The following is a 25,233-nucleotide window of genomic DNA, read 5'->3' as shown; positions in this document are numbered from 1 at the left end:
AGAGGGCTTCTGGAAGGCGGGGGAGGGCAAAAATGGGCCAGGACTTTTGCCAACCAAGGAAAGAGCTCGGAGATTTGCCAGGGACTTTAGTCCAACATTGCTCCGCTGGGGGGGGGGGAACCGAAGGGTCCCAAATGGGGGAGGCTATGCACGCCACGTAATTACGCATCGCTTCCATGCTTAGTGCAAGATATCTGCACGCTTTCCATTCGTCCTGGGTGAAGCAGAGCAGAAGCAGAGAGCCGGGGCGTTATCCCAGGCCAGCCAGACTAGCCCAAAAGCAGCAGATCCCCCCAGGAGAGAGCGAGAAAGGGGGAAAGAGGTATGGAAAGAGAGAGAGAGGGACGGGATGATTGTAAGCTCTTTGGGGCTGAGAAGAATTGCTGCAAAACTGAGTATCCTGAAACCGACCACTAAACAACTTAAGAGTCCACCAAAAGAGCAACATGCAAACAAAAGGAAATAAAACACCCCCAACAGCAAAACAAACGAAGGTTTGTGTGGATTGTTTAATGGGATGCTAAATTGGCAATGCTTACCCAGTCACATGACCATCTAGCCACACCCACCCAACTGGTCCGCCGCTCCCCCCAACAGTCTGAGGGACCGTGAATTGGCCTCTTGTTTAAAAAGTTTGAGGACCCAAAAGGCATAAAAGATGAACACAACTGCTCTAAAGGGATAATGCTGATTTTTATCTGCTATTTGCCTATTTCACTTGTATCTCTTGGTGTTTTACTACATGAGGTGTTTTACTATGAGTAGGAAATGTTTATCTAGGGAAGTTTAATTGCAGAAAAGAGGTAAAGAATAATTTTCAAATGTGAATAATGAATAGGAAAACTTTACATAACTCCACTTTTGTTTTGCTAATGACAGTTTCTGTTATCCAAGTTCTTTGTATCCCATGGGGGGAAATGTGCCTGGGATCTTTGAGAATGGCAAAATTTGTGCCCTTACTTTAAGGTTTTAAAAAGTCCCCAACCAGATCTTTTTGGGTGGAAAACTCTTGACATTCTTTCTGTTGAATACCAGAAGAGGAAAATTCTCAAATCAGAATCATTTTCAGTCCAATTATGAATGTTTGTCATATGTACTTATCTGCTCCTGGTGAGATCTACTCTCTACTGCAAGCAGTGATCAGGTTTACCTTAATTCCCATAAACCAGGATTCCTCCTAGGCAATGCTTAGTCCCGAAAAGATGTTTTCACATTCCTCTGCTTGGGGGGGATTTGTGTTTCTTTACAGTGGAAGACCTGGAGCGCAATGATGGCTCTCCGGAGAAGCCTTACTTCATGTCATCTGACCTGAGAAAACTCCTGAAGAAGACTAACAAAGAGGCAGATGCATGATTTCCATGAGATAGAATGAGATGCACCAACTTGACTTTTGTCAAGATAGAGCAGCATCTGCGAGGTTACAATATCTGCTACCCCTGGCTGTGCCGTATCACTGGAGCTTGGCAAAATCAGACACCTCTCATCTTGTATCTCTTGATTTTTGAGAGTAGAGGTTTTTGTTTCTTTCCCCTTTTAAAATGAAAAATTAGCCACAGGTTACAATAAATCAGTGTTTCTCAACCTTGGCAACTTGAAGATGTCTGGACCTCAACTCCCAGAATTCCCCAGCCAGCATTCGCTGGCTGGGGAATTCTGGGAGTTGAGGTCCAGACATCTTCAAGTTGCCAAGGTTGAGAAACACTGCCATAGATGTAGTTTAGGAGTACACCATAATAAATCAGACTGAGATCTGTTAAGACTGAAACCGGTTAAGAAAACCATTCATCCTATTCGGCCTGGACTGTTTAAACATTGGATCAGCAATTCTTGCTTGCTAATACAGGTAGAGCACTAAGTATTAGTGATCCAATAAAGCTGCATTTGATCAAGTTTAGTTATTAACCATGTGTTCCATTTTTTTCTTGTAATGACATTTATTTAATCATTGACCACTTAAAAAGGTAACTTTAAAGATTTAAGGAACAAAGCAAGGTTCTACATTTAGGCAAGAAAAACAAAATGCACAGGTACAGTATATATGGTATCTTGCACAATAGTAGTAACTGTGAGAGGGATCCTAGTGGACAACCATTTAAATATGAGCCAGCCGTGTGCAGCAGCTGCCAAAAAAGCCAACACATTTCTGTGTTGCATAAACAGAGACTCCATAAACAGAAAGATAGAATCAGGATCACGTAAAGTATTCCACTTTATAATACCTTGGTAAGGCCACACTTGGAATACTGTATTCAGTTTCAGTTCAATGTAGAGAAAAAAGATGTGGAGACTCTAGAAAGAGCGCAGATAAGCGCAACAAAGATGATTAGGGGACTGGAGGCTAAAACACATGAAGAACGGTTGCAGGAACTGGGTATGTCTAGTTTAATGAAAAAGAAGGACTAGGAGAGACATGATAGCAGTGCTCCAATATCTCAGGGGTTGCCCCAAAGAAGATTTGGGGGTCAAGCTATTATCCAAAGCACTTGGAAGGTAGAACAAGAAGCAATGGGTGGAAACTAATCAAGGAGAGAAGCAACTTAGAACTGAGGAGAAATTTCCTAACAGAACAATTAATCAGTGGAACAACTTGCCTCCAGAAGTTGTGAAAGCTCCAACACTGGAAGTTTTTAAGATGATGTTGGATAACCATTTGTCTATAATGATATAGGTTTTCCTGTCTAGGCTGGGGGTTGGACTAGAAGACCTCCAAGGTCCCTTCCAATTCTGTTATTCTAAGAAACTCAACGATCCCAGGATATTATATAGTAATGTTTATAGAAAAATCTATTTTCTAAAATTTACTTCACTGCCACTCCACATCCCCAAGACAAATTTAATAACGACACCAAGCATAAGTAAATCCAGGCAAGAAAAGTATATCCTAGATTGTTAAAACTGGAAAGAAAAGTTTGACAGTAGCTTTGTATTTTTAATAAAAATAGTCAAAATGATGTAAAACAATAACATTAGCATGAAATATGAAATAAATCAATTCATGACAAGAAAGGAGCCATAATAATAGAAAAGGTTCTAAATTATGTAGTATATACTCAGAAATTTACTTTGAAATTTCTTCTAAAAAGCCATGTATTTTTAAGCTGCCCAAATAAATGTAGCTTAATTTTTGCTTTTTGGTATTTTATTTCCTATATTGCTGTACTTTTCACAGAAAATATGAAATATTAAAACATTTTGTTTTGTAAATTTGTTTAGCATCCTTTTTTAATGACACACAGTCATATAATGCCTGCAAATTGCCATTAAAAAGGTTGTCTCTTCTTTCTGTCTCTAAATCTAGTTGTCTAAGCTTGTGGAAGATGTAAAGTTTGTCTTTCAAAATTATTTCTTTCTTTTAACTGAAACCTATTATGTCCTTCTTGCAAAATGCACAAGGTGTATCACATAAGTGAAATAATTGTCATTCTCCAACGTTGGTGCAGACAGCGGTCATGCATGGGTTAACTCAGTCAGTAACCAATAGAACTGAGTCTACCAAGTGATGTCATCGCCTCAGAGGAGCCTCCTCCCACTTTTTTAGACTCGGTTCACGATGTCACAACGTGTGGTCTTGATACTCCGAGACCGCTATTGATACTTTTGCCGCTGGATGGTCCATTGAGACCTAAACCGTCTCGCAGAGATGGTGATCAGGAAGACGAAGCCTTGCTGGTCTCAGGGACATCGCAAAGTCCCTGATCAACCCAAGGGAAGCGCTTCAAGATGGCGGTAAACAGGCAGCCCTCAGGCTGATGAAGTCGGGACGGCTCCAGAAGGAAGGAAGTAAAAAGAGAAAGTGAGTCCATCTGGTGAGGTATTTTTTCTATTTTGCGAAAGACTGTCCAAAGAAATTTTTCTTTAAAGCCAAATTAGATCCTTAAGCAAAAGAAATGAGTGGCGAAATTAACTCATATTGGATTGCTTTGGAAAGCTTTTTTTTTCTTTGTAACTATACTTTGTATATTGAAGTGCTCGCAACGTTTCTCATTTCTCCTCTTAAAGTGAACGGATTTATTTTTTTTTCTTCTGCTTTTTGCTGCTTTATTTTTTGACTTCTGGATTAAAACCTTCCTTTTTATTTTAACAATTCTTCCTATTACTTGTTATTAAATTGCATTAAAAGAAATCTAAAGAACTTTGTTTCCTATAAGCCAGAGATAAATATTAGAAACTGAAAAATAGCAACACTGCCACTCGGAGGTCAGAGGCTGGAGTTTTTGAAACAACGTATCTCTTCTCTTTCCTTCTTTGATTTCACTGACTTTGCAGCTGAAGGGTTTGCAACTTGTTTACAGACACTGATAAAGAGCCAAGGGCATGAATTGTTTTCACAGGTGCCTTTGAGAACTATTTTGGCAGGGAAAAGAAAGGGCGGGGAAACAGAACCCTTCTCCTTTGAAGAGCATAAAAGAACTTGTGTTCAAGTCAACCTAAAATAAAAAAATAAAAGAGGCCTGGAAAGCTAGAGTGGCAGTGACTATTAGTTTTTCTTTCTTTCTTCTTTTTTGGAAACATGGATCAATATTCAGATGAGGAAACCTTAAAATTTCAAAATATCTTGGCTGGAATTCAAAATCTATTGGAAGGATATGGGAGAATTGAGAAGAAGTTGGAAAGACTAGTCTTCCTCACAGCAAAAGGTGAAGGGGTTGGAGCCCCCAAAAATAAAGGGGAGGATGAAGATATAGAAGATAAAGACAAGACAATAGATGAATTTATTAATGGAGCAAATGTGGGTGAAAGTAGAAAGAAGGGAATATGGAAAAGGGAATTCGACGAATTGGAGCTCTACCCCAGATTCCAAGATACAGGAAAAAAAAATGGTAATGATGATGGATTTAAGAAGAATTTTTTTTTCAAAAGCAAGATTGACAACCAAAGACAAGCTAATTTTAGTAGCAGCTGGAAGGGAGCGAGATTACCTGAGAGATCCTTCAAACAACAGTGTGGAGAGAAGTCTTATAAAAACCTTATAAAGGAGATAAAAAGAAGACTGACACCACAATTGGCAAGAGAGATAAGACTGTTTTGTTACTGGAAAGATACAGGTTGACAATGAAAGTTGATAATAAAAAATTAGTTGATTTTGGTGATCAATAAGTAGGAATTTGGTAACTCTTAGATTGTTTTAGATTGTTATTAAATGTTTATTTGTTAACAAATAATTAACTATAATAACAATAATGAAATGATAATGAATACAGCTTAATGATATATACGTACTGGCAAACTAGTAAAAGAAATTTGGATATAAATTGCAAATTGAATCTTGGGAAAAAACCTATAAATTTTATTAACAATTTTTTATTTAGATCTTGTCATAAAGGTGTAAGGTTTTTTTTTCTTTTAGAGAGGGGTCTGACGAGAGGAGATGGGACATAAATAGTAAATGATTTTTAGCCAATTATAATAGCAACAAGGAAATGTCAATGGGCATTGTTTAATAATATATACATGCTATGGTATTGGCAAGCGTAACTTGGATATAAATTCTAAGCAGTGAGTTGGGGGGAAGGAGGGGGGAAGGTTTAGAAACTTTATTAATTGACTTTTACTTAAAAGATGTCATAAAGGTGTAATGTTATTGGAGGATTTTTTGAAATAGCTAATGAATGCCATTATGTGGTTGTGTCTTTAAGTATGAAGGATTTGAGGTAAAAACACGTTCAAATAATTGTAGTCAAATGAGAATTGGGGTACATTGATAGTAAGATATACAAAGATTTTTTATTTAATGTGTAATCTAATATGAACTATAAGTAATGACTGTGGAAGAAATGCACGAAAGTTATCTGTAACCAATCAACATGCTTTCTACAAGATGTAATGAAGGATGATTCTTTTTTTGTGTTTTTGTTCAATTAAAATAAAAAAAAACTTTTCAAAAATAATAATTATTATTTTCACCTGTTAACTAATTGGCTTATTGATGTTAACAAAAAGTGTTTATATTTTGGGTATCATCTAATGATTGCCTGGATTTCTATAGCTAAGATGTAGCTGCTGGGTAAGGGATGGTGAAGAGCATGTGTAAGAAAGGACTTTACTGATTTAGGTATCACATACAGTAGTAATTCAGAGAATAAGAGAGGGAGAAAATGTCTGCTGATTGGAGCCATATCTGTGTTAGGTTCTATGAGTAGACTTTCTATGTTGGGTGAACTTTTCAAAACAAAAGGAAATGTGTCCAGGCTTCCCAACAGAATAGTGGCATTAGGAAGTAAGTATCAAGCAGAAGTCTCAACAACGTAAGATCTTAGTTTTTCCGACTGAAGTGTTAAGCTAGGGACAGGGGAATGCATCAGTTTTTTTACCTGCAGTGCTAATAACTATATTGAGCACCTGCATATATGTATTAAATGGGTAATTAATCTGCCTCTCTTTAATAGGATGGTGCTTGAGCTATTAAGTTCATTATCTGAGTATGCCCTGTAATTATTTGAAGGCCAAGTTTTCTTCCCTTTACACCCAGGTTACCTTTCAAGAAGTCATTGTAGATTTGCTATGATTATAAATGATCCCATTTACCATTTAGTTGTATACCTAAGTCATATATGGCAAACAATAGTGATCCTTATATCTGTTGGTGAATTAGATGATTGTCTTTCTCTGCAGTAAGTAGATTTTTCAAAACGGCAGGGTTTTTGGAATTGGGTAGCCTTAACAATTATTCAAAACACAGAATCATAGGGCTTGAAGGGAACTTGGAGGTCTTTTATTCCAACCCCCCAACCCCGTCCCAGATAGGAGACTTTATACCATCCTGGACAGATGGATGTCCAATCTTTTCTTGAAACTTTCAGCAATGGAGCACCCACAGCTCTGGGGAGCAAGCTGTTCTGCTGAGTGATTCTTCTCCCTGTCAGAAAATCTATCCTTAATTCTAGGTTGGATCTCTCTTTAATAAGCTTCTTGTCCTGCCCTCTGGTGCTTTGGAGAATAGATCATCCCCTCCTCTCTCTAGTAGCCCCTCAAGTACTGGAAGACTGCTATCATGTCACTCCTAACCCTTGATTGTCCACTTTGATAAAGCAGATCACAGCCTACTTCTTGGTAAGTTAGAAAAATGTGGGATAGATAGCATCACCAGCTGATGGATCTATAACTGGCTGACAAATCACACTCACACTCTGTATTCATCAATGGAACTACATCTACATGGAAGGAAGGAAGGAAACAGTTGGGTACATCAAGATTCCATTTTAGGCCCAGGACTCTTCAATACATTCCTAAAGATTTAGATGAGGGAATAGAAGAGGGAACTCATCAAATTTGCAGATGACATTAAGCTGGCTGCAATACGCAACACCCCAGACGATGTGCCCAAGATCCAGATGGATCTCAATAGACGTGAACACGGGCCAATCCAACAAAATAATTTCCAATGTAGAGAAAAGCAAGGTCTTACACTTAGGCAGGAAAAACTAAATATATAGGTATATGTGAAACCTGGCTCATTAGCAATAACTGTGAAAGGGATCTTAGAGTCCTCTTGGACAAACACTTAAATATGAATCAGCAGTGTGGCAGCAAGCTAAAAAAATAAATAAAATCATTAAAAATCATTAAAATCATTAAATAATTAAAAGTCAAACTTTGTCACTTCCCCCCCCCCCCCAAGAGTCTCCAGTCACCTGGTCCAATCAGCATATAATCCAGTTGCCGGGTGAGCTCAGCCTCCATAGATTTTCTCTGTGAGATCTCTCTTCAGCTGTTCTTTCCACTCTCCTAATGGTGCATCCATCATCATAACTGTAACAGTCCATCCATCTTGCTGCGCGTTACCCTCTTTTCTTCCTTCAAATGGAAGGCATTAGAATGTTGCTCAGGAAATTAATCTGTCAATTAATTTACTTTTGGATGCTATTTGGAACCCTGACACAATCCTACACATTTATCTGGTTGGGCAGATTTGAATCTAATCATTTGTTCAATAAACCATCAATTTATTTTCTTGGCTGTCCACAGTATTTTCAGGAATCCACCATTCCCCCCCCCCCCAAAACCACCATTCAAAGGCATCAGTACTCCTCCTATCTTGCTTCTTCAAAGTTCATTCCAATGCAGGAGTTCAATACAAAGATGTCAAATAACACTTAGGGAAACATTTAGGGAATTCACACATTGAAAGGGGAATTGAACTTGTTGGCATTCTAAGTATATGAATCTATTAATTTAAAATGTAAATAAATGGGGTGGTAACGCTCAGTAAATTTATAATGATTAGAATGTAGTTTGTGTCTTCAATTTCTATAGCTGTCCATCTCAGCTAATGATGCTGGGTGACGTACAATTCCAAAAAGATATTGCGAGCAAAACATGAAGACAATAAACACAATAGACTCAATCACGGTCAACCTATCAGGTTAGTTGAAGAATTGTTTCTTGCAATAACCTTAAACTGGCTGGTTTAACTGGTTAGGTTTCTTGATTATTAAATATTATTGAAACAATTTTGAATCGATATTCTTATTATTGACTAATATTTTCTTAACAAAGACTATCCACATTTTATATCACTATTATTAGTATTGAGATATTGCAGGATTTTTATTGTTTGAATGTTTGAATGTTTATTAACATTTGTAGGCCGCCCTTTTCCCTGAGGGGACTCAGGGCGGCTCACATAAAATCAGGAAGGGGGGAATACAAACAATGACGTAGACACATATAATAAAAGTAATAAGCAACATTCATTCATCATTTGGGAGGGGTGACTATCCTTGTCCCCAGGCCTGACGGGCTAGCCAGTTCTTAAGGGCTGTGCGGAAGGCCTGGACGGTGGTGAAGGTACGAATCTCCATGGGGAGCTCGTTCCAAAGGGTCGGGGCTACTACTGAAAAGGCCCTCCTCCTTGTAGTTGCCAGCCGGCACTGGCTGGCCGATGGAATACGGAGGAGGCCCAATCTATGAGATCGAATTGGTCGCAGGGAGGTAATTGGCAGAAGGCGGTCTCTCAAGTACCCAGATTTTTATTGTGATTGTTATGGAAATTTAATCCATGATGCATGATACAAAATGGACAGTAGCTTCAACTGCATTATCTCTGAACTACTGTACATAGGAAAAAGGACTGAGAATAATCAGCATTTCTGGTTAGTATGCAACTGCCTGTTATAAAGTGACTAAAATGAAGTTGGTATACTTCTATATAGATAGTAGTGACCTTACAAATTTAGTGGCCAAAGTTACAATGGCTTATAACTCTTAAAGCATCCCCATGGTCAAAGTCTGGGCACTTTACAATTGGCATGTATTGATGACAGTTACCCTGTCCCTGAGTCACGTAATAACTGACAGGGCAATGCCTCGCGTGCCCTAACAAATGGCTCTGCATGCCACGGCATTATACAGTATCAGGGGTTCCCAACCTGTAGACCGCAGCCCACTTACCTATGGCCTATTTGCAGTTTGAATGGGGGGTCGGCACACGTGCATGAGCGGTGGACACAGCCCCACTCACATGAGTATCAGCCACTGGGATTGAAATAGCCAGAGCCTTGGGCGAAAATGATGTCACATTGGAATGCAATATAATGCAAACACAAGCCATAGAATATAATCCGATCAATGTCTTAAATTTTAAAAGAACTGTCCCCAAAGTGCTTTTTCAGGAGGCAACTGGGCTTTTTTTCTTTGAAGCTGTTTTGCTTCTCATCCTCAGCTCTTACTGGATGGTGCGGCTGATGGGGGTGGTGGAAGGATTTATCTTCTTTGCAGACAGCTGCTCATTTGCATCCTTTTAGGGAATCCTTGAGGCACTATCAGTGTCCTCAAAGCTACCCTGAAAAAACAAAGTGGAGTTGCCTCCTGACAAAGCACCTTTATCCAATGAAGCGACTGACTGGAGTTTACTTTTAAGCTGGAACTTGCTGTCACAATAAACAGTCATAGGTACCTTAAATTGTTTAAAAAGTTTAAGATTTTCAGAAGGGAAGTTTATCAAAGGCTGCTTATTATGGATACACACAAGGGTTTTGGTTCGCATTCCTCACTGTTGGGTTATACTAAAAGTAGTGTGGGAAGCCCCCTCCCCTCCAAAAATGAACTATTTTAAAAAAGCAGGATAGAATATTTCCCCCAAAAGTAGAAATGTGGGGGACGGGAAAACCTTAAAAGAGGCGGAAACCAGCCCTGGTTTCCCTGCCCCAAGGAAAACATGAGATGGCCAGCTTTTAGAAATGCAGATTTGGTAATCCGTTCAGAAATACTGGGTCATGACAGAAAAAGTCAGATAAGCAACAAACAAAAGGTTGACAAAATTAGCTCAGACACCTGGGATTTGCATTTCCCCTTTTGCTTGTAGAGCCAGCCATGACTCCCACATGGCCCCATAGGAATCCAGAAGGTGCCACTCTCAGCTCCATTTCATCAGCTGCACCAGAACAAAAAAACCCCGGTGGTTCCGTTCATCAGTAAACGGGGCCTCTTTCCAATCCGCCTCCGTTTTATTCCCAGTGCTTTTCTCCCAGCTTTCAACCGAACCAGATTGATTTCCCTTCCAATAGTAGGAAGGAGAGGTCAGGAAATCCAAAGGCCAATGGATTTGGAAACTGGCTGTAATGAATTTATGCTGGAGCCTTCAGTCTATGCAGCTTATTTTACTTTTTAAACTTTGTTAGTTCTTACACTCTGAACCAGTGTTTCTCAACCTTGGCCACTTGAAGATGTCTGGACTTCAACTCCCAGAATTCCCCAGCCAGCGAATGCTGGGGAGTTGGGAGTTCATTGCCTTTCGCCTCCAACTAAATCTCAGGTTAATGCCTTTAACTTTGAAGGCATTCCCTCCACTCATTAGAGCAGTGTTTCTCAACCTTGGCGACTTTAAGTCCTGTGGACTTCAACTCCCAGAATCCCCCAGCCAACTGCGCTGGCTGGGGGATTCTGGGAGTTGAAGTCCACAGGACTTAAAAGTCGCCAAGGTTGAGAAAAACTGCATTAGAGTGTAACTTATTTCTCAGTTAGCGCGCACAACCTCGCGACGAACGCCTCACATCTGTACTTTTTACTCCCTTTGTGCCCTTTTCTCTTTGCACCAAAACCACCCAGCGCCCAGCACGGAACGCTCGGGATCAGCGCAGCCCCACAGCGGGCGCCATCAGCGCCTCAACACGGGAGAGAAAATGGAGGCGGAAAAGAGGGCGGGGCGAAAGCGGGCAGAGGAGCTCTCGTAACCCTCCGGCGCGCGAGGCCATAGTGACGCCTCCTCCCTCCTCTCTGATTGGAGGAGAAGGCTATCTCCGGATCACGTGGGCGGCCGATCTCGCTTTCGCCTCCGTGCCGTACCCCTCCCCCCCCTCTCACGGCGCTGCAGTTACAGCCGAACAAAGTCGACGGCGTCGCCGCTTCTGCTGTCGCCGAGCGGCTGATTGACGTGTGGAGATAAACTACCGGTCACCCTCGACGGGCCTTAGCCCGGTCGGTGAGTAGCCGGCCGCATGGATTAGGGGAGGGCGGCGCTAAAAATCCGAGGATTTCCTCAGGGAGGATAGGTTTCGCTCGGGCCGGGCGCGAAACACGCGTGTCGACGGGGGTGGCGTAGCGGGTGGACGGACGGGGCCTGCGGGGCGAGGAGAACTGCCTCCCCCCCACCCTCCGGCTCGGCTCTCTCTCGCGCGCGCTCCATTGTGTGGAGGAAACAAAATGGCGGCGGTGGGCGAGCGGGCGGGAGGGAGGATAGTAATGGCGCGTGAGCGGATTAACGGGAAGCGGGCGATATTTGGAAGTGGGCGCGCTTATGATGTGGCCTCCCGAAACTCCTCGAATCGGCGGCGGAGGGGCATCTCACAATGGCGCCTTTTCTCCTCGTTACCGCACTGCCCACCCCCACCCCCCCGTCATCTTTCCCCGGGTGCTGCTGCTGCTTTTGCCCCGCAGTTTCCCCTCTGAAGGAGAGAAGAGCCGGTTTAGTACCTGGGAAAAGAGCGGGACGCTTCCCAGATTTCCTGGTGATTTATTCCACCCTCCAGTTCCGTCCGTTTTGGGTTTGCTGCTTCTCGCCTTCCCCGGAAAGCCTTTGCCTTTCTGTGGAGAGAGTACGCGGCGCTTCCTCGTCTCCGTATCCCGTGTGTGTCCTTCGCCAGCCTCCTTCTGGGAAGCCACATTTAAAGACTTGAGGCTCCGAACGCGTGGGGAGAAATTGCGGCATGAACTTGCTACCTCTTCTCTCGAGGACACGTCGCCCAGGCCGCCTTGATGGGTCTATAACGGCTGGCAGGGATAATCCTTTCAGATCGGGAGGTTTTGCCAGTAACGCCAGCTCCCTCGTGGGGCGACGGCAGGGTTGGGGTTTTCTTTTTAATATAATATATTTTCTCAGCTAGCATCCCACTTTTGTTTTAACCTTGACCAGAGTTTTCTCAGTTTACAGATTATTGTATACTCCAGGGCAGTGTTTCTCAACCTTGGCAACTTGAAAATGTCCTGACTTCAACTCCCAGAATTCCCCAGCCAGCGAGGCTGGGGAATTCTGGGAGTTGAAGTCTGGACATTTTCAAGTTACCAAGGTTGAGAAACACTGTTATATGTTCATCGGTAATTGTACGGCTGATTGTATGAATAAATTATGAGAATGGAAGTGATTTTTCATCTAGACGAGTGTTTCTCAACCTTGGCAACTTGAAGATGTCTGGACTTCAACTCCCAGAATTCCCCAGCCAGCATTGGCTGGGGAATTCTGGGAGTTGAAGTCCAGACATCTTCAAGTTGCCAAGGTTGAGAAACACTGCTCCAGGGTATACAGTTGAGACCTAAGATTTAGGATCTTCATAAATCCAATGTGTTTTGTTGTAGTAAGTGCATATTGAGTTGTGTGGTAGAGATTCAACTACTGTTTGGGGATGCAATCCTTACTAGTAAACTCCATATTTGAAATGGTTCCAATGTGCTACTTGTCAAGAGTTCTGTTAGAAACCACTCTATTCTTAGGTTGATGATTTGCAGTCATATCTTTAAGGAATACAAATGTTTGATTCTCTACCAAACCTTGTTTAATGAAGTTGGTGTTTTTGTTTTTTTTTAAATCATTTCAGAGTACCTGAACACAGTGCTGGTACAGCTTAGAAGAAACATTTTCTTTGGAGAAAATTCATCAAGGATCTGAAGCAAAATGGTAAGAATTTGCCATTCATAAATGAAATTAAGTGAAATGCTATGCGTTTTTGTTTTACTTATTTTATATTTTCAATTTCAGCGGCCAATGCGCATTTTTGTAAATGATGACCGCCATGTCATGGCAAAGCATTCTGCAGTTTATCCAACTCAAGAAGAACTGACAGCAGTTCAAAACATGGTCTCTCACACTGAACGTGCTCTCAAAGCTGTTTCTGACTGGATTAATGAGCAGGAGAAAGGTAATAATGAGCAGCCAGAACCTGACACCATGGAGACTGTAGCTGAAGAAGAGAACAAAGAAGGAAGGTATGTAACTATTCATAACTTACTCTTAATTTAACAACTTCTGAAAAGAATTTTCTCCTGCTTGAGATGCCAATGACCAGTTTACATTAATTGTTTAAAATAATTTTGAACATTACAATTAAAAAGATAAATACTAATAAAATTAAGAGTCTAAAAAGAGAAGAAAGGGAAAAAGAAAAATATAAAGGAAAGAAATATTAAAAAGTTGACTCCATATAAACAATTTTAATGGCTGATCAACTTCATTTAAAACACAATAGATTATTTCTTTCCATATTTCATCTCACGTCTAGAAATAAGTCTTTGAAGTCTTATCATTCAGTCTTAGTTTAGCAATCTTTAATCACCTCAAATAATGTTCTAGAACTTGATTTCTTTTTTTCCCTTTGTCCTTTCTCGTAAAATTCTTGCAAGCCTTAAGAGATCTCTTACAAAGGTCATCTTTTGCTTTGTTAAGACATCAGCTAGTTTCATAGGGATATACAGTGCGTCTCCTTTCACATTCCCACAGCCCGTCATTTTTAGATCCACTTTTAAATCAGTCTTATTTGGTAAATTTTGTTCCTTTTCCATATATATATAATGGCATACTCTTAAAATCCCTTGTTCATAAATATCCTTCAATACATCCAATGTTATTTTGTTCCATTTTGTGTTTGGAAATCAAATCTGAGTGCTCATCTCCTTTAATATATTCAGTATCATTGCCTGCCTAAATTCAGGACTTTTCTCATCGCTTAACTGCATCTTACTGAATAGGGCTCAGTGCTCAAATCTGCCAAGATCCTTCTGAATCTTGAGTTTATTTTTCAAAGGGTTAGCGATTCCCCTCAGCTTGGGGTCATCTGCAAATTAGATGAGTTCCCTTGCTGCCACCTCATCTAGATCTGGTTCACTAACCCCTGGGCTGCAGATTGGTACCAATCCATGGCCTGTCAGGAACCGGGCCACAGAAGAGGCAGGCGAGTGAAGCTTCATCTGTACATGTGCGGGATCTAGGTTGCATGCGAAACCATCCCCTGAACCATGGGAAAAATGTCTTCCATGAAAGCCGTCCCTTATGCCAGAAAGGTTGGGGACCGCTGGTCTAGATGATTTATGAAGCTGTTGAAGATTACTATAGCCCTAAGGAAAAATCTTGAGGTATGCTTCCCTCCATGTAGATGTAGTTTCATTCAGAACTAGGGTTAGGGTTAAGTGTGGTTGGTCAGCCAATTCTAAATCCATCTGGTGGTGATCTATCCCAATTTTTTCTAACTTAGTAAAAAGTAGATTGTAATCTATTTTGTCAAATGTCTTACCAATTCAATTCAATTCATTACAGTCATAGACCAGAACAAATAAAAACACTCAATAAATATATAATTAAAAATTCTAGTATAAAATAATAAATAACAGCTAAAATCTATGATAAAATCCAGTCCGTCAGTTATACATGATCTAACTATGTAGAGTCGGGAACGACTAGCACGTATGTGCGAGGGGAACTTTTAACTTTATACTAAAAGTAGGATCCATAAACTGGCCCATAGTCAGTTTAATACTAATGTCTTACTGAAGTCCAAGTATATTACATCCACACGTTTTGCAGGTTCACTAATTTAATCATTTTACCAGAATAAAAGATTTCTTAGGCATTTGGTTTTTTTAAACCATGTTGGCTAGTAATCGAGTAAGCACCTTGTTCATTTCTAGGTGATCATAAATCCTCCATTTGATTGTCTTTTCCAGGATTTTCTCAGGTATTGATTTCAAGGTGATTGATCTATAATTTCCTGGATCTATTTCCCCCTTTTTGTAGATTAGTACCGGTACTATATCAGCTCTTTTCCAGCCCTCTGGTAGTTTCCTTGTGCTTCAGGAGCTCCTTCAGAACTCTGGGATGCAAACCATCTGGTCCATGTGATTTGTACTTGTCCAGGGTGAATAGATATTCTCTTACTTTTTCCTAGCTTATTTTATGTGCCTGTTCTATCTCCCACCTGCAGAGTGTTACTTCTTGTTTTTCCTGCTTATCTGAGAGGAAAGTGTCTTCTCTTATTCTGCATGAAAGAGTAAAGGATAGCCCCAGATCTAAGCATGAAAACTAAATACTTGGTGCGGGATGCTGGTGGAATACTAACAGGAAATTGTAGAAGTAGGAGTCAAATGGATGGAAATTGATGAATTGGGAAAAAGTATGGACAGAGTCATTGTGTTTGTGTGAATGCATCTGAGATTATCATGAATGGATGCAAAAATGATTACATAAAGGTTGAAAGAAGGTTGAGAGAAAAAAAAGTTCAAAACAATTGTTCATTTGGATCTATCAGCTTCTATGAGAGAGGTTGCTTACCCCCCAAAACCACTTTTTAGGGAGAATGAGCGTGTGGATATAAATTGAGGATAACACCAGCTTATTTATTAAAATTATTTTGATTTGTAAATAAATGTATCCTCCGTTAAAAACTTAGTCTCTCAACCTAATACATAAAATTCCTATTTTGATTGCTAATGTGTTATTAATTGAATGTATAAGCTATATTTTTTAAATTGGCAAATTCCTTGTTGTATGTAATAAATAGAATAGGGAGAATGAATTTAATTGATGGCTTAGATAAATCCAGACATCTTTCTATCATGTTGTAACTGCAGAGAGTCCTTTCTTAATGACAATTTGTTTAGCGACAATTCAAAGTTATGGCACTGAATGAATTGCAGTTATACTCTGTCCTTGAAGTTGCAGTCCTTGCAAGTCCTTATCATATGATCAAAATTTGGGTGTTTGGCAGCAAACTTTAATTTTTTTAAAATATGATTTTTATTAAGCATTTTAACCACAATACCATGCTTCTCCAAAAAGAAGGCTGGGTCTTATTTTCTTTTGACCCCTGAAAAAACGGCTAGGTCTTTTTGGAGGGTTCTGATTATTGACTCATGGCGGTGGCACCGACAGCCCTGCCCAGGAGGAGCCTGCTGCTGGCCCACTTCTCCTGAGGCCGCTTGCCGCCACTCACACACATTGCCCCGGCCTCCGTTTCACTTTGAGATGCCTGCTAGAAGGCACCTGAAGGCGAAGCGGAGGCCAGGGTGATGCGTGTGAGTGGCAGCAAGCGGCCACAGAAAAAGACGAGGCAGGTGTCGTTGTGTGAGGTCTGGTAAGTAGGCAGCTCCACTATCCCCATCCCCCCACCCTAGCATATTATTTATCTGTGTGCCTTGCCCCACCCCCTGCAGGGCCTTAATTAGGGCTAATTTTGTGGGTGGGGCTTAGTTTGATCACATGCGCTCAAAAACATGATAGGACTTCTTCTCAAGGTGGGTCATCTTTTTAGAGAAACACGTTAGTAAGAACTAATTCAAACAAAACTTAGAGAACAAAAAAAGAATAAAAAGTGCAAGCAGAAGTAATTTCCATCCAAAATAACCAGATGTAATAACTTCACTCCCTATAGGATTAAACATCCATATTCCATCCCTTATCTATAAACAATCCATAATATACAAAAATCCATTAAAAACATTTTTTCAATACTGGTGTCAAAAAAAAATCCAAAAAAGGTTGCTAGAACATTGGAGGGGAAGTCTCATTTCAACCATAATAAATAAAACAAAACTTTGTATTCATTCCTTTTACTTTAAGTCTTAATTTTTGATTGAATTAAAGATTAAGACCGTTATTTGTCATAGAACTGGATTTCTCTTCACTTTTTCTTTATCTCACAGATTTCTTCAAGGTTTTAACAAGGCTGTTTTGAGAAATCTAAAATATTTTCCAGGTCTAAAATCTAATAAACATTTCCCTATTGGTTTATTATTTGTATTTTTTTACTTTTGAAAACTTCAAGTGTCATTTATATATCCAGTAAAGCATCCTTTTCTAAATTGTTATTTTGGCCTGTCATTTAAAGTTCCACTTTTGGTACTTTACCTTATCAGATAGTCATTCCTTCATTAACATCTTCTGAAGCACACATAATTACTGATAGTGTTATTACTAAACTCTGGTTCCATTCTTAAAATATCTTTCTTAATTTAAAAAATATTACATCATATTTTGTGCCATTTTATAAGTCGAATATTAACTGACCACACTTGTATTCTTTTTTCCTGCTTTCAAAACGTCAATATCCCCTAAAGTCCAGTTTCTAAAATTATCGGATATCATCTTAGGACTTGGCAGTAACCAGATAATAAATCTGTTTTCTAAGAAAAGCTTAACTTTTATAGTTAATTCCAAAATCTTAGTTTAAAAGTCAATATTCCAAATTCATCTGAACCCTTTGTTTATAACTTTTTTGGATCAAAATCTTATTTAAGTTTTAGATGTTTATTTCAAATTTTTAAAATTCTTAATCTTGTAAGCTATTTTTTAATTCAGAGTTATTATCACTCAACCAGTGGACTTTTCAAATACTTCAATTTCTGTAGCTTTATTGATCTGAAGAGCTTTAATGGCTTTAAGATGGTGAGTAAGCAATTTCTAAAAAGAGATTGGAAAGTGGGGTTTGCAAACTTAGTGTCCTTTAAAACGCTCTGCTAGGGTTGTAAGCTGGATGGTTGATTGCATCACGTCCTAACATTCAAATGTGCAAAACCTGTCTTGTGGTCTCCTCATGAATAGCCATCCAAAGCACATGTGGGCGATCTTCTGTCTTCCTTATGTGTAGACTTCCTTGGTCATTGCCATGGCCTTTAGTTCCACTTTCATAGAACCCTTTTCAGTTTGTTGTATCTCCCCCAGAAATCCAGAATTGTCTGCACTTAACGATCACAGGAACACTTCAGCTCCTCACCTGCCTGTCCCCCCGTTTCTGCCCTTTTGGGCATCCTGGGTTGTTTGGCCTGCTGGCCCTGCCAACTCCAGCTGACCATTACCATCTTTTGCTGCTGATCAGGTGCATCAGGCCTTTGTGCTGCTGACTGTTCTTCCTGCATCCATGCGTAGCCTTGTTCAAAGTGCATGTAGCTTTTTCATAAGGTTTTGAAGCCTTCTAAAGCTTTGCGAGAAAGCAACGTATGTGTAAGGAACTGCCTCAGTCCCTCAGGGCTCCATTAAGTGGAATCGAAGGAACTTTTACCGAGAGAGAAGTGATTCCATAAGGTGAAATTTGAAAAACCTGCGCAAAGCAAACATATTATTTTCAGTTCCCCAAACCCACCCACCCCCGACCACAGGCAGCCAATGTGATGCCGAAAAGTTGCTTTGAGAACCTCTGAGGTGCTTGGAGATAACAGTTCACTCTCAGGACAATACGGCCTTGGAGTCAGGCTGAAACCAGCTGGGAGAGAGTCCGCTCTGTCTCTGAAGATTCTCTCCCCACCTCCAATCCCCAAGCAGTTCTAGCAAAAGCAAAAAGCAAGCTAATAATGCCTCTGCCCCCCCCCCCCCCAACAACAACAGAATGGCAGGACACGATGGTGGACCTGGCACAATATGGCCCTGGGGAAGAAGATTTGGGGTGCCCAGCAGCTACCTTGTTGAGGAGTCAGGCTGGGTGCACTTCTTCAGTAATGGAAAGGAGGTGTGGCAAAGGCCTACTGGCCATGGCCAATAGAACCCAGATCTGGCAGGGGAGTGCAGGGTGGCTAAAAGGTTGTAGATGAGTAAACGGTGGGAGTTAAAAGGGAGGCGGTCCCTTCTACCAGAATTGAACTTTCACAAGTGGAATATATCTGCTGATCTGTTTCTAGGACTGACCACGATCCCTTTTGCTTTGATACCCAGAAATCACACTAATACCTTGAGTGAGAAATAGTAGTGTAATTTCTGACTCTACATAACAAGACAGAGATGCACCCCAGAGATGGGGTGGGGGGCATTCAGTCGACTGCATATGCACTGCCCTTCCCCCTGTTTGAAAGAACCCATATTTAATAATATATTTTTATGGGTTTTTATTAGGTGGATGTAATAATTCTCCATTATATTTTGCTTGGTGGACTAGTATGCTTCTTAACATTTCAAGAAAAAAACCAAGCTAAGCATTTTAGGAACTATCCCATCCATTGGCAGCTGCAATCTTTAGGGGAATGAAAAATAAAATACTGAAATCCAAAGATAACTCTCCGCCATTGTAGAAGTGTTTGCCCCAATTCAGATAGATAAATAAGATTTCCCACCTTTGATCCCTGACATCACACAACAACAGTGTCATTCATTCTTAGCTGTACAAAATAACAAGGGAAAGTAGCGTGTATCTTGATGGGGAAAAAATAAATAACCACCTCTGTGCTAATAATGTCAACACAGTTGCTTAGTAAATGTTGAAACTGGACAGAGCACCAACCTTCTGGAAAACTAAAATAAATGTATTTATACATACAAACTAAAATTTACTAGTTAGGAAGGAAATCCTCTCTGTTATTCCAGAGAGATCTAATGTTGGAATCTCTAAAATGACCAAAAGCCTGCTGGTGCAAGGTCTGGCAAGGCAGAAGGTGGGTATTCATTTTTTTTTTTTCATATTTCTCTCTTCAGTTGATTTAAATATTTGTACCATGTGCCATTGTGCTTTCTATCCAACAAGATCCAGTTCAGTGATGAGAAAAGTAAGATCCTACACTTAGGCAGGAAAAACCAAATGCATAGTTATAGAATAGGTAGTACCTGGCTCAACAATCTCTCTGGATCTAGATGTCCTAATGGACCACCACTTAAGTATGACCCAGCAGTGTGATGCAACTGTCAAAAAGGGTAATACAGTCCTAGGTTGCATGAACAGGAATAGTTTCAAGATCCCATCCATGAAGTGCTAATACCACTTTATAGCACAGTGGTGGGGCCACACTTAGAATATTGCGTTGAGTTCTGGTCACTATCAGAAAAAAGACGTTGAGACCCTGGAAAGTGTGCAGAGAAGAGCGACAAAGATGATAAAAAGATGTGGAGGCTAAATTGTATGATGAACACTTGATGGAGCTCTATATGTCTGGCCTATCAAACAGAAGGAATGGCGGGCGGGGCATGATAACTCTCTTGCGGTACTTGAGGGGCTGTCACAAGGGGATTGGCTTATTCTAGGGTACCAAAGGGCAGGACAAGTAATGGATTGAAGCTTGTCAAAGAGAGATCCAACTTGGAAGCAAGGAGAAATTTTCTGAAAGCAATTAAACAATCTTACCTCCTGGATTGTGGGTGGTTACCGTATTTTTCAGAGTATTTTTACCCCCAAAAGAGGGTGAAAATCTTTAAATGAAGAGTTGGTTTATTTTGGCAAACATATATGTGTCTCTGTGTGTGTATGTGTATATATATATATACGTGTGTTTTATAGTGAGCAGAAGACTACAGAGCACTTGACTAGGACGCTTCGTGGAGTGATGCGCGTTGGTCTTGTAGCAAAAGGCCTCCTGCTGAAGGGAGACTTGGATCTGGAACTGGTTCTGTTATGTAAAGAGAAACCTACGATTGGTCTTTTGGAAAAAGTAGCCGAAAATCTCAGCACACAGCTTGCTGTGAGTATAAAAACAGGCTAATGTGTACTATCCCAATATTTTTAATATGTATATAATGAACTGATGGTTCCATGTTACTGGAATAATTTTGAAGTTTGGTATTCCAGCAAGTTTGCAGTGTTCATGTAGTTCATAAATTAGAAGATCTTCAAGGTGTTGTGACACCTCCTACAGCTATTTAGAGTACTCCTAGTAGTGTTGTAATGTCTTCATGATTTAAACTTTCTAGGCAATGAACAATTTACCACCTACTTTTTAAAAATAGGTAGTCCTCAACTTATGACCACAATTGAGCACAAAAGTAAAACATTTGTTAAGTGAATTTTGTCCCAGTTTACACTTTTCTTGTCAGTTAAGTGAATCACTGCAGTTGGTAAATTAGTAACACAGTTAAGTAAAATTGGCTTCCCCTTTGACTTCACTTGCCAGAAATTCGCAAGAGGGAGTCACGTGACCCATTGACATTGCAATCATGATAAATATATACCAAGCGTCTGAATTTTGATCATGTGACCATGTGGATGCTACAGTGCTCATAAGTGTGAAAAACTCATAAGTCACCTTATTGGACCCAATAAGGGGCTTCTGTGTCTGTATAAATAACACTGTTAACATTGTTTTAGAACAATACATAATGCAAAATAGTTTTGCTTGATAAATATTCTTTCACGGTTCTCAATAATGGTTGATTTACTACTGTGAATATAAATGTAAATCAGCAAGTACCACCTCTTCAGTATTCATTTCACATCTGGAAGATACTTAAAAACCAGGATAAAAGCTTTTGGTCAGATTTTCAGTATTGGCCTGTCCTGAAAACCAACAGGTTTCTCCCTCCCTCCCAGGGGGGGACGGGCCTTTTCTTACTAAGATGCAGGGGTGAAATGCTACCGGTTTGGACCGGTTCACCCGAACCAGTAGTAAAAAAATGCTTTAAAAGGTTATTTTAAAAGTTCTGACAATCAGCTATGCCACAATCATTTGAACTTTTTTTTCTTTCTTAAAGCATTTTTTAACTACCGGTTCAGGAGAAGCAATAGTAAAAAAAATGCTTTAAAAGGTTTTTTAAAAGCCTGGTGCGCATGTGCACACATGAAAACTGATAGCAGACTTCAGAGCGTTTCACCCCTGCTGAGATGGTAAAGTTACAAAGAGTATATACTACTATTGAGATTTGACAGCTATCAAAGGTGGACATCCCTGAAGTATAATTGATATAGAAGGTAGACATCTGTGAAGTATAATTGATCCTAAATCACTATTGATTATATTAGTTATTCTGAAAGGACTGTTTTTGTTCCTGAACCTTAAAGTGAATGTTTGGAAGAGCCGAAAAGCTAAGAATATAAAGTATTTTCTTGTGTTTCAGGCTATTACTGAAGACAAATATGAAATTATTCAATCTGTCAGTGATGCTGCAATTACAATTAAGAATACAAAAGAGCCACCACTGACACTTACTATTCACTTGACATCCCCTGTTGTCAGAGAAGAAATGGAAAAAATGTTAGCTGGAGGTATGGAAGACTGAAAATTGCTAGCAGTCCCAGAATGAGTTTCCAGACTGACTTTGCTAATTATGATGGTGTACAGTTTCTTGATTAGGCAGAGCAATTTCATGCAAGTCAATTTGTGTTACAATGTTGTACAGTTTCTTGATTATGGATCACCTGTCACAGGCTTCTAGAATTTGAGTGATATTTCCAAATGAAATGCCTTTTTTAAACATTTAGGTCTTTTGCTCTAGCCTTTCTACAAGTGTGTTATTTCACTTGTGCATAATACTGTTTTTAATTAAATGTGAATATTATAGATGATACAGGTGCAAATCAAAATCTCTTAAAATATTGACATTTTTTTAAAAAAACCGTTTGCATGTTCTTGAAATTGAGTGCATTACATAAAGCAGTTTGTGTTGCAGCAAAATGATTGTCTTTCTATGCTTTTTCTCCTTAATTTTGGAGTATTCAATTGAATTTTAAAATGCAATGCAGAGTTTTTAATAAAGTTACTATATTTTTTGTTTTATTTCAATAGGGGCTAATTCACATACATAATTATAATCAATTTACAGCTGAGTCACAGAAAGCAGTTCGCATTTAGTATTTGATACTACAATATGTCTAGCATATTATGTAGTTGCTGTTCTCATGCGTGGCTTTCACACAATTTTGGCCATTTTCACTGGCATTTTGAACAGTGATTTTCCAAGAGCCAGAAGAGAGGTATGCTAAAGCGTTACAATCTCTTTTCAATGATTGAACTTGCCTTATCTAAAACTCAGGCTTCTTCCCTACAGTTTTGCTGCAGCACAGACCTCTTATTTGTTCCCTAATTGTTTATGGTTTGATATCTGACACATCTACCAAGCCTTCTAGTTTGTCAATTTTAGGGACGCTGGACCTTTGACCAACAGGACACATTCTGTCATGGGCTGGGGCCAGGGCAGTCAAGCCTTGTGGGCGGAGGGGGTTCCTTGTAGAAAAGCTCTTAGTTAAGTACGACGGACGACTGCATTTAGAGTGGGAATCTAATTTTAACCTTCCATTTTGTTGGTTAGTCTAGTTCTATAGCCTGGTTGCAATAAAAGCTACTATCCTTTTCTGTAAAGTTTCTTTCCCTGTATAAAAATGAGTGAATGCCTCACATTGTTCTCCTTACTTAGTTGTCACTTCATAAGGATGAAAAAAAAATAAAATAATGTATTGAGGCTATACTTTCAGGTACAGGGCCTTAGATCAGAGTCCGGGGAGCCTCAGCTGCCCTTTAGGAAACTGCCTCATCCCCTCTCCACCCGACAGAACCCCCTTGGTCAAACTGTGCCTTGTCTTCTTATTCCACCCACGAATAGAAACGCTATCAGTCAACGACTCACCGGACGTTCTGGACAGGCAGAAATGCCTTGCTGCCTTGGCGTCACTCCGACACGCCAAGTGGTTTCAGGTTTGCATTTTGTTCTTATATTTGTCTTTAAGTAGAAAACTTGTAAGTTGTAATTGCCTAAATTAAAATGTTTTAATGTGAGTTGTAGGTGTGCAGAACTTAGCATCTGTTAAATGCACAGTTGCTAAAGAAGCACTTGATGAATTTAGTTTCTCAGAAACGGCATAGTTCCTAGTTGCTGCTTTGTGCTAAGAGTAAGTTTTCAAACACAGTAACAAAAAATATAGAAATAAAAAGCTATGGAAATGTATACATAGTTTACCCTTGACAAAGTAGCACTACAGAAATGTATGTTTTGTCTCACATGGATTTCCACATTCACTACTGACCCCTTCTTGCTTATTGATTTTGTTCCAGGCCAGAGCAAATGGCTTGAAATCATGTGTCATAGTCATCCGAGTGCTGAGGGATCTCTGTACCCGTGTTCCTACCTGGGCTCCGCTTAGAGGATGGGTAATCTAATAAGTTAAATTTCCTTTGCAGTTTGCAAATGTTAAAAGTGTCCCATATTTAATGGCAGACTTCTAATTTTTTTTTATTATAAAAGAACACCTGTAAAGTTGGGCAATCTTAAAATGTCCCCATCTTTCCAGAGTTCATGTGAATTGACTAATGTGATCTTTCTCAACAAGTTCTTGTGCAGTGCAAGCTGCACAAGATGATGGAAGTTAGGAATTTTTTTCTAGATTTTGTCTCGAGTGTTCAGAAATACGTTGCTTAACTTAACCAGCCTCAAATATTATTGAACCTGTCTATTAAGCTTCTAATAAGTTCTAAACCTGAAGCCCTATGCTTTTAGAAGCGAACAGTCAATAATAAACTATTGTAGAATGTTTTTTATTTCTTAACAAAAGTGTTGAATGCCTATTATATTACTGTGATTCTATTTGATACTGTACATAATGACAGTGGATGCTGTTAAACTTTCCCCCCCCTTCCATTCATTCACATACACATTGCTTACCTCCAAACAAGCTGGTCTGTTGCTGCCAAATATATTCACAAGTAATAATTTAAATCCTAATGTTGTTTGCAACAAAATGAGTTTGATTTAAAGACCATGCACTCATGGATCACCACTTAATACTAACTCTCAATCTGTTTTTGCTATTTCCTTGCAGTTACAAGGAAAATGGCAGTCAAAGAGATTGAATAAAACTCTCATAGCTGTCAGTGGTAGGCAAAGACATAATAGTAAATTCTGCAATAGTTTGCAGTTCTCGGATTCTATTTGATAAATGTCTCAATTTTTACTATGGTAAAATTTAGGCTTTTTAAAAGTAGCTTTGCAATCATGGGAAAACTAAAATATTTTGGTACTTATGAATAGAATGTAACATTAGATATTGCATTCATATGCATTCAAGAGCCAAGGTGGCGCAGTGGTTAAATGCAGCACTGCAGGCTACTGCTAGATCAGCAGGTCAGCGGTTCAAA

General features: G+C 39.6%; 2 protein-coding genes and 1 long non-coding RNA gene across 15 annotated transcripts in view; 2 read left to right on the top strand and 1 right to left on the bottom strand.

Moving 5' to 3' along the window:
- SLC44A2 (solute carrier family 44 member 2 (CTL2 blood group)) overlaps nucleotides 1–1,599 on the top strand; it is a 47,623-nt gene extending 46,024 nt beyond the window's left edge. For both annotated transcript variants that reach the window (XM_087711095.1, XM_087711096.1), the window contains exon 22: nucleotides 1,250–1,599. In XM_087711095.1, the coding sequence (XP_087567221.1) occupies nucleotides 1,250–1,353 (104 nt within the window). In that variant the 3' untranslated portion in view covers nucleotides 1,354–1,599. The remainder of the gene's footprint in view (nucleotides 1–1,249) is intronic.
- The window catches only part of LOC148048420 (uncharacterized), a 19,219-nt gene extending 7,026 nt beyond the window's left edge, over nucleotides 1–12,193 (bottom strand). Inside the window, exons 1-2 of the long non-coding RNA XR_015696092.1 lie at nucleotides 11,911–12,193; nucleotides 7,632–7,794 (exon numbers count right to left, since the gene is read on the bottom strand). This is a non-coding gene — a long non-coding RNA (uncharacterized LOC148048420). The remainder of the gene's footprint in view (nucleotides 1–7,631; nucleotides 7,795–11,910) is intronic.
- The window catches only part of ILF3 (interleukin enhancer binding factor 3), a 27,610-nt gene continuing 13,634 nt past the window's right edge, over nucleotides 11,258–25,233 (top strand). For 11 of the 12 annotated variants that reach the window (XM_087711092.1, XM_014054486.2, XM_014054482.2 and 8 more), the window contains exons 1-7: nucleotides 11,258–11,419; nucleotides 13,029–13,108; nucleotides 13,190–13,416; nucleotides 20,673–20,853; nucleotides 22,223–22,370; nucleotides 23,705–23,796; nucleotides 24,154–24,249. In XM_087711092.1, coding sequence (XP_087567218.1) covers nucleotides 13,106–13,108; nucleotides 13,190–13,416; nucleotides 20,673–20,853; nucleotides 22,223–22,370; nucleotides 23,705–23,796; nucleotides 24,154–24,249 — 747 coding nt within the window. In that variant the 5' untranslated portion in view covers nucleotides 11,258–11,419; nucleotides 13,029–13,105. Of the gene's footprint in view, nucleotides 11,420–11,897; nucleotides 11,946–13,028; nucleotides 13,109–13,189; nucleotides 13,417–20,672; nucleotides 20,854–22,222; nucleotides 22,371–23,704; nucleotides 23,797–24,153; nucleotides 24,250–25,233 lie in introns of those variants that run through there. The other variant, XM_087711089.1, reaches the window with a different exon arrangement.

This window comes from Thamnophis sirtalis, unplaced genomic scaffold, assembly GCF_051295495.1.
Source record: "Thamnophis sirtalis isolate CommonGarterSnake01/CBP01778 unplaced genomic scaffold, rThaSir2_p1.2 scaffold_3, whole genome shotgun sequence".
Classification (NCBI taxonomy): Eukaryota; Metazoa; Chordata; class Lepidosauria; order Squamata; family Natricidae; genus Thamnophis; species Thamnophis sirtalis.
This window is presented reverse-complemented; position numbering and strand designations above follow the sequence as displayed.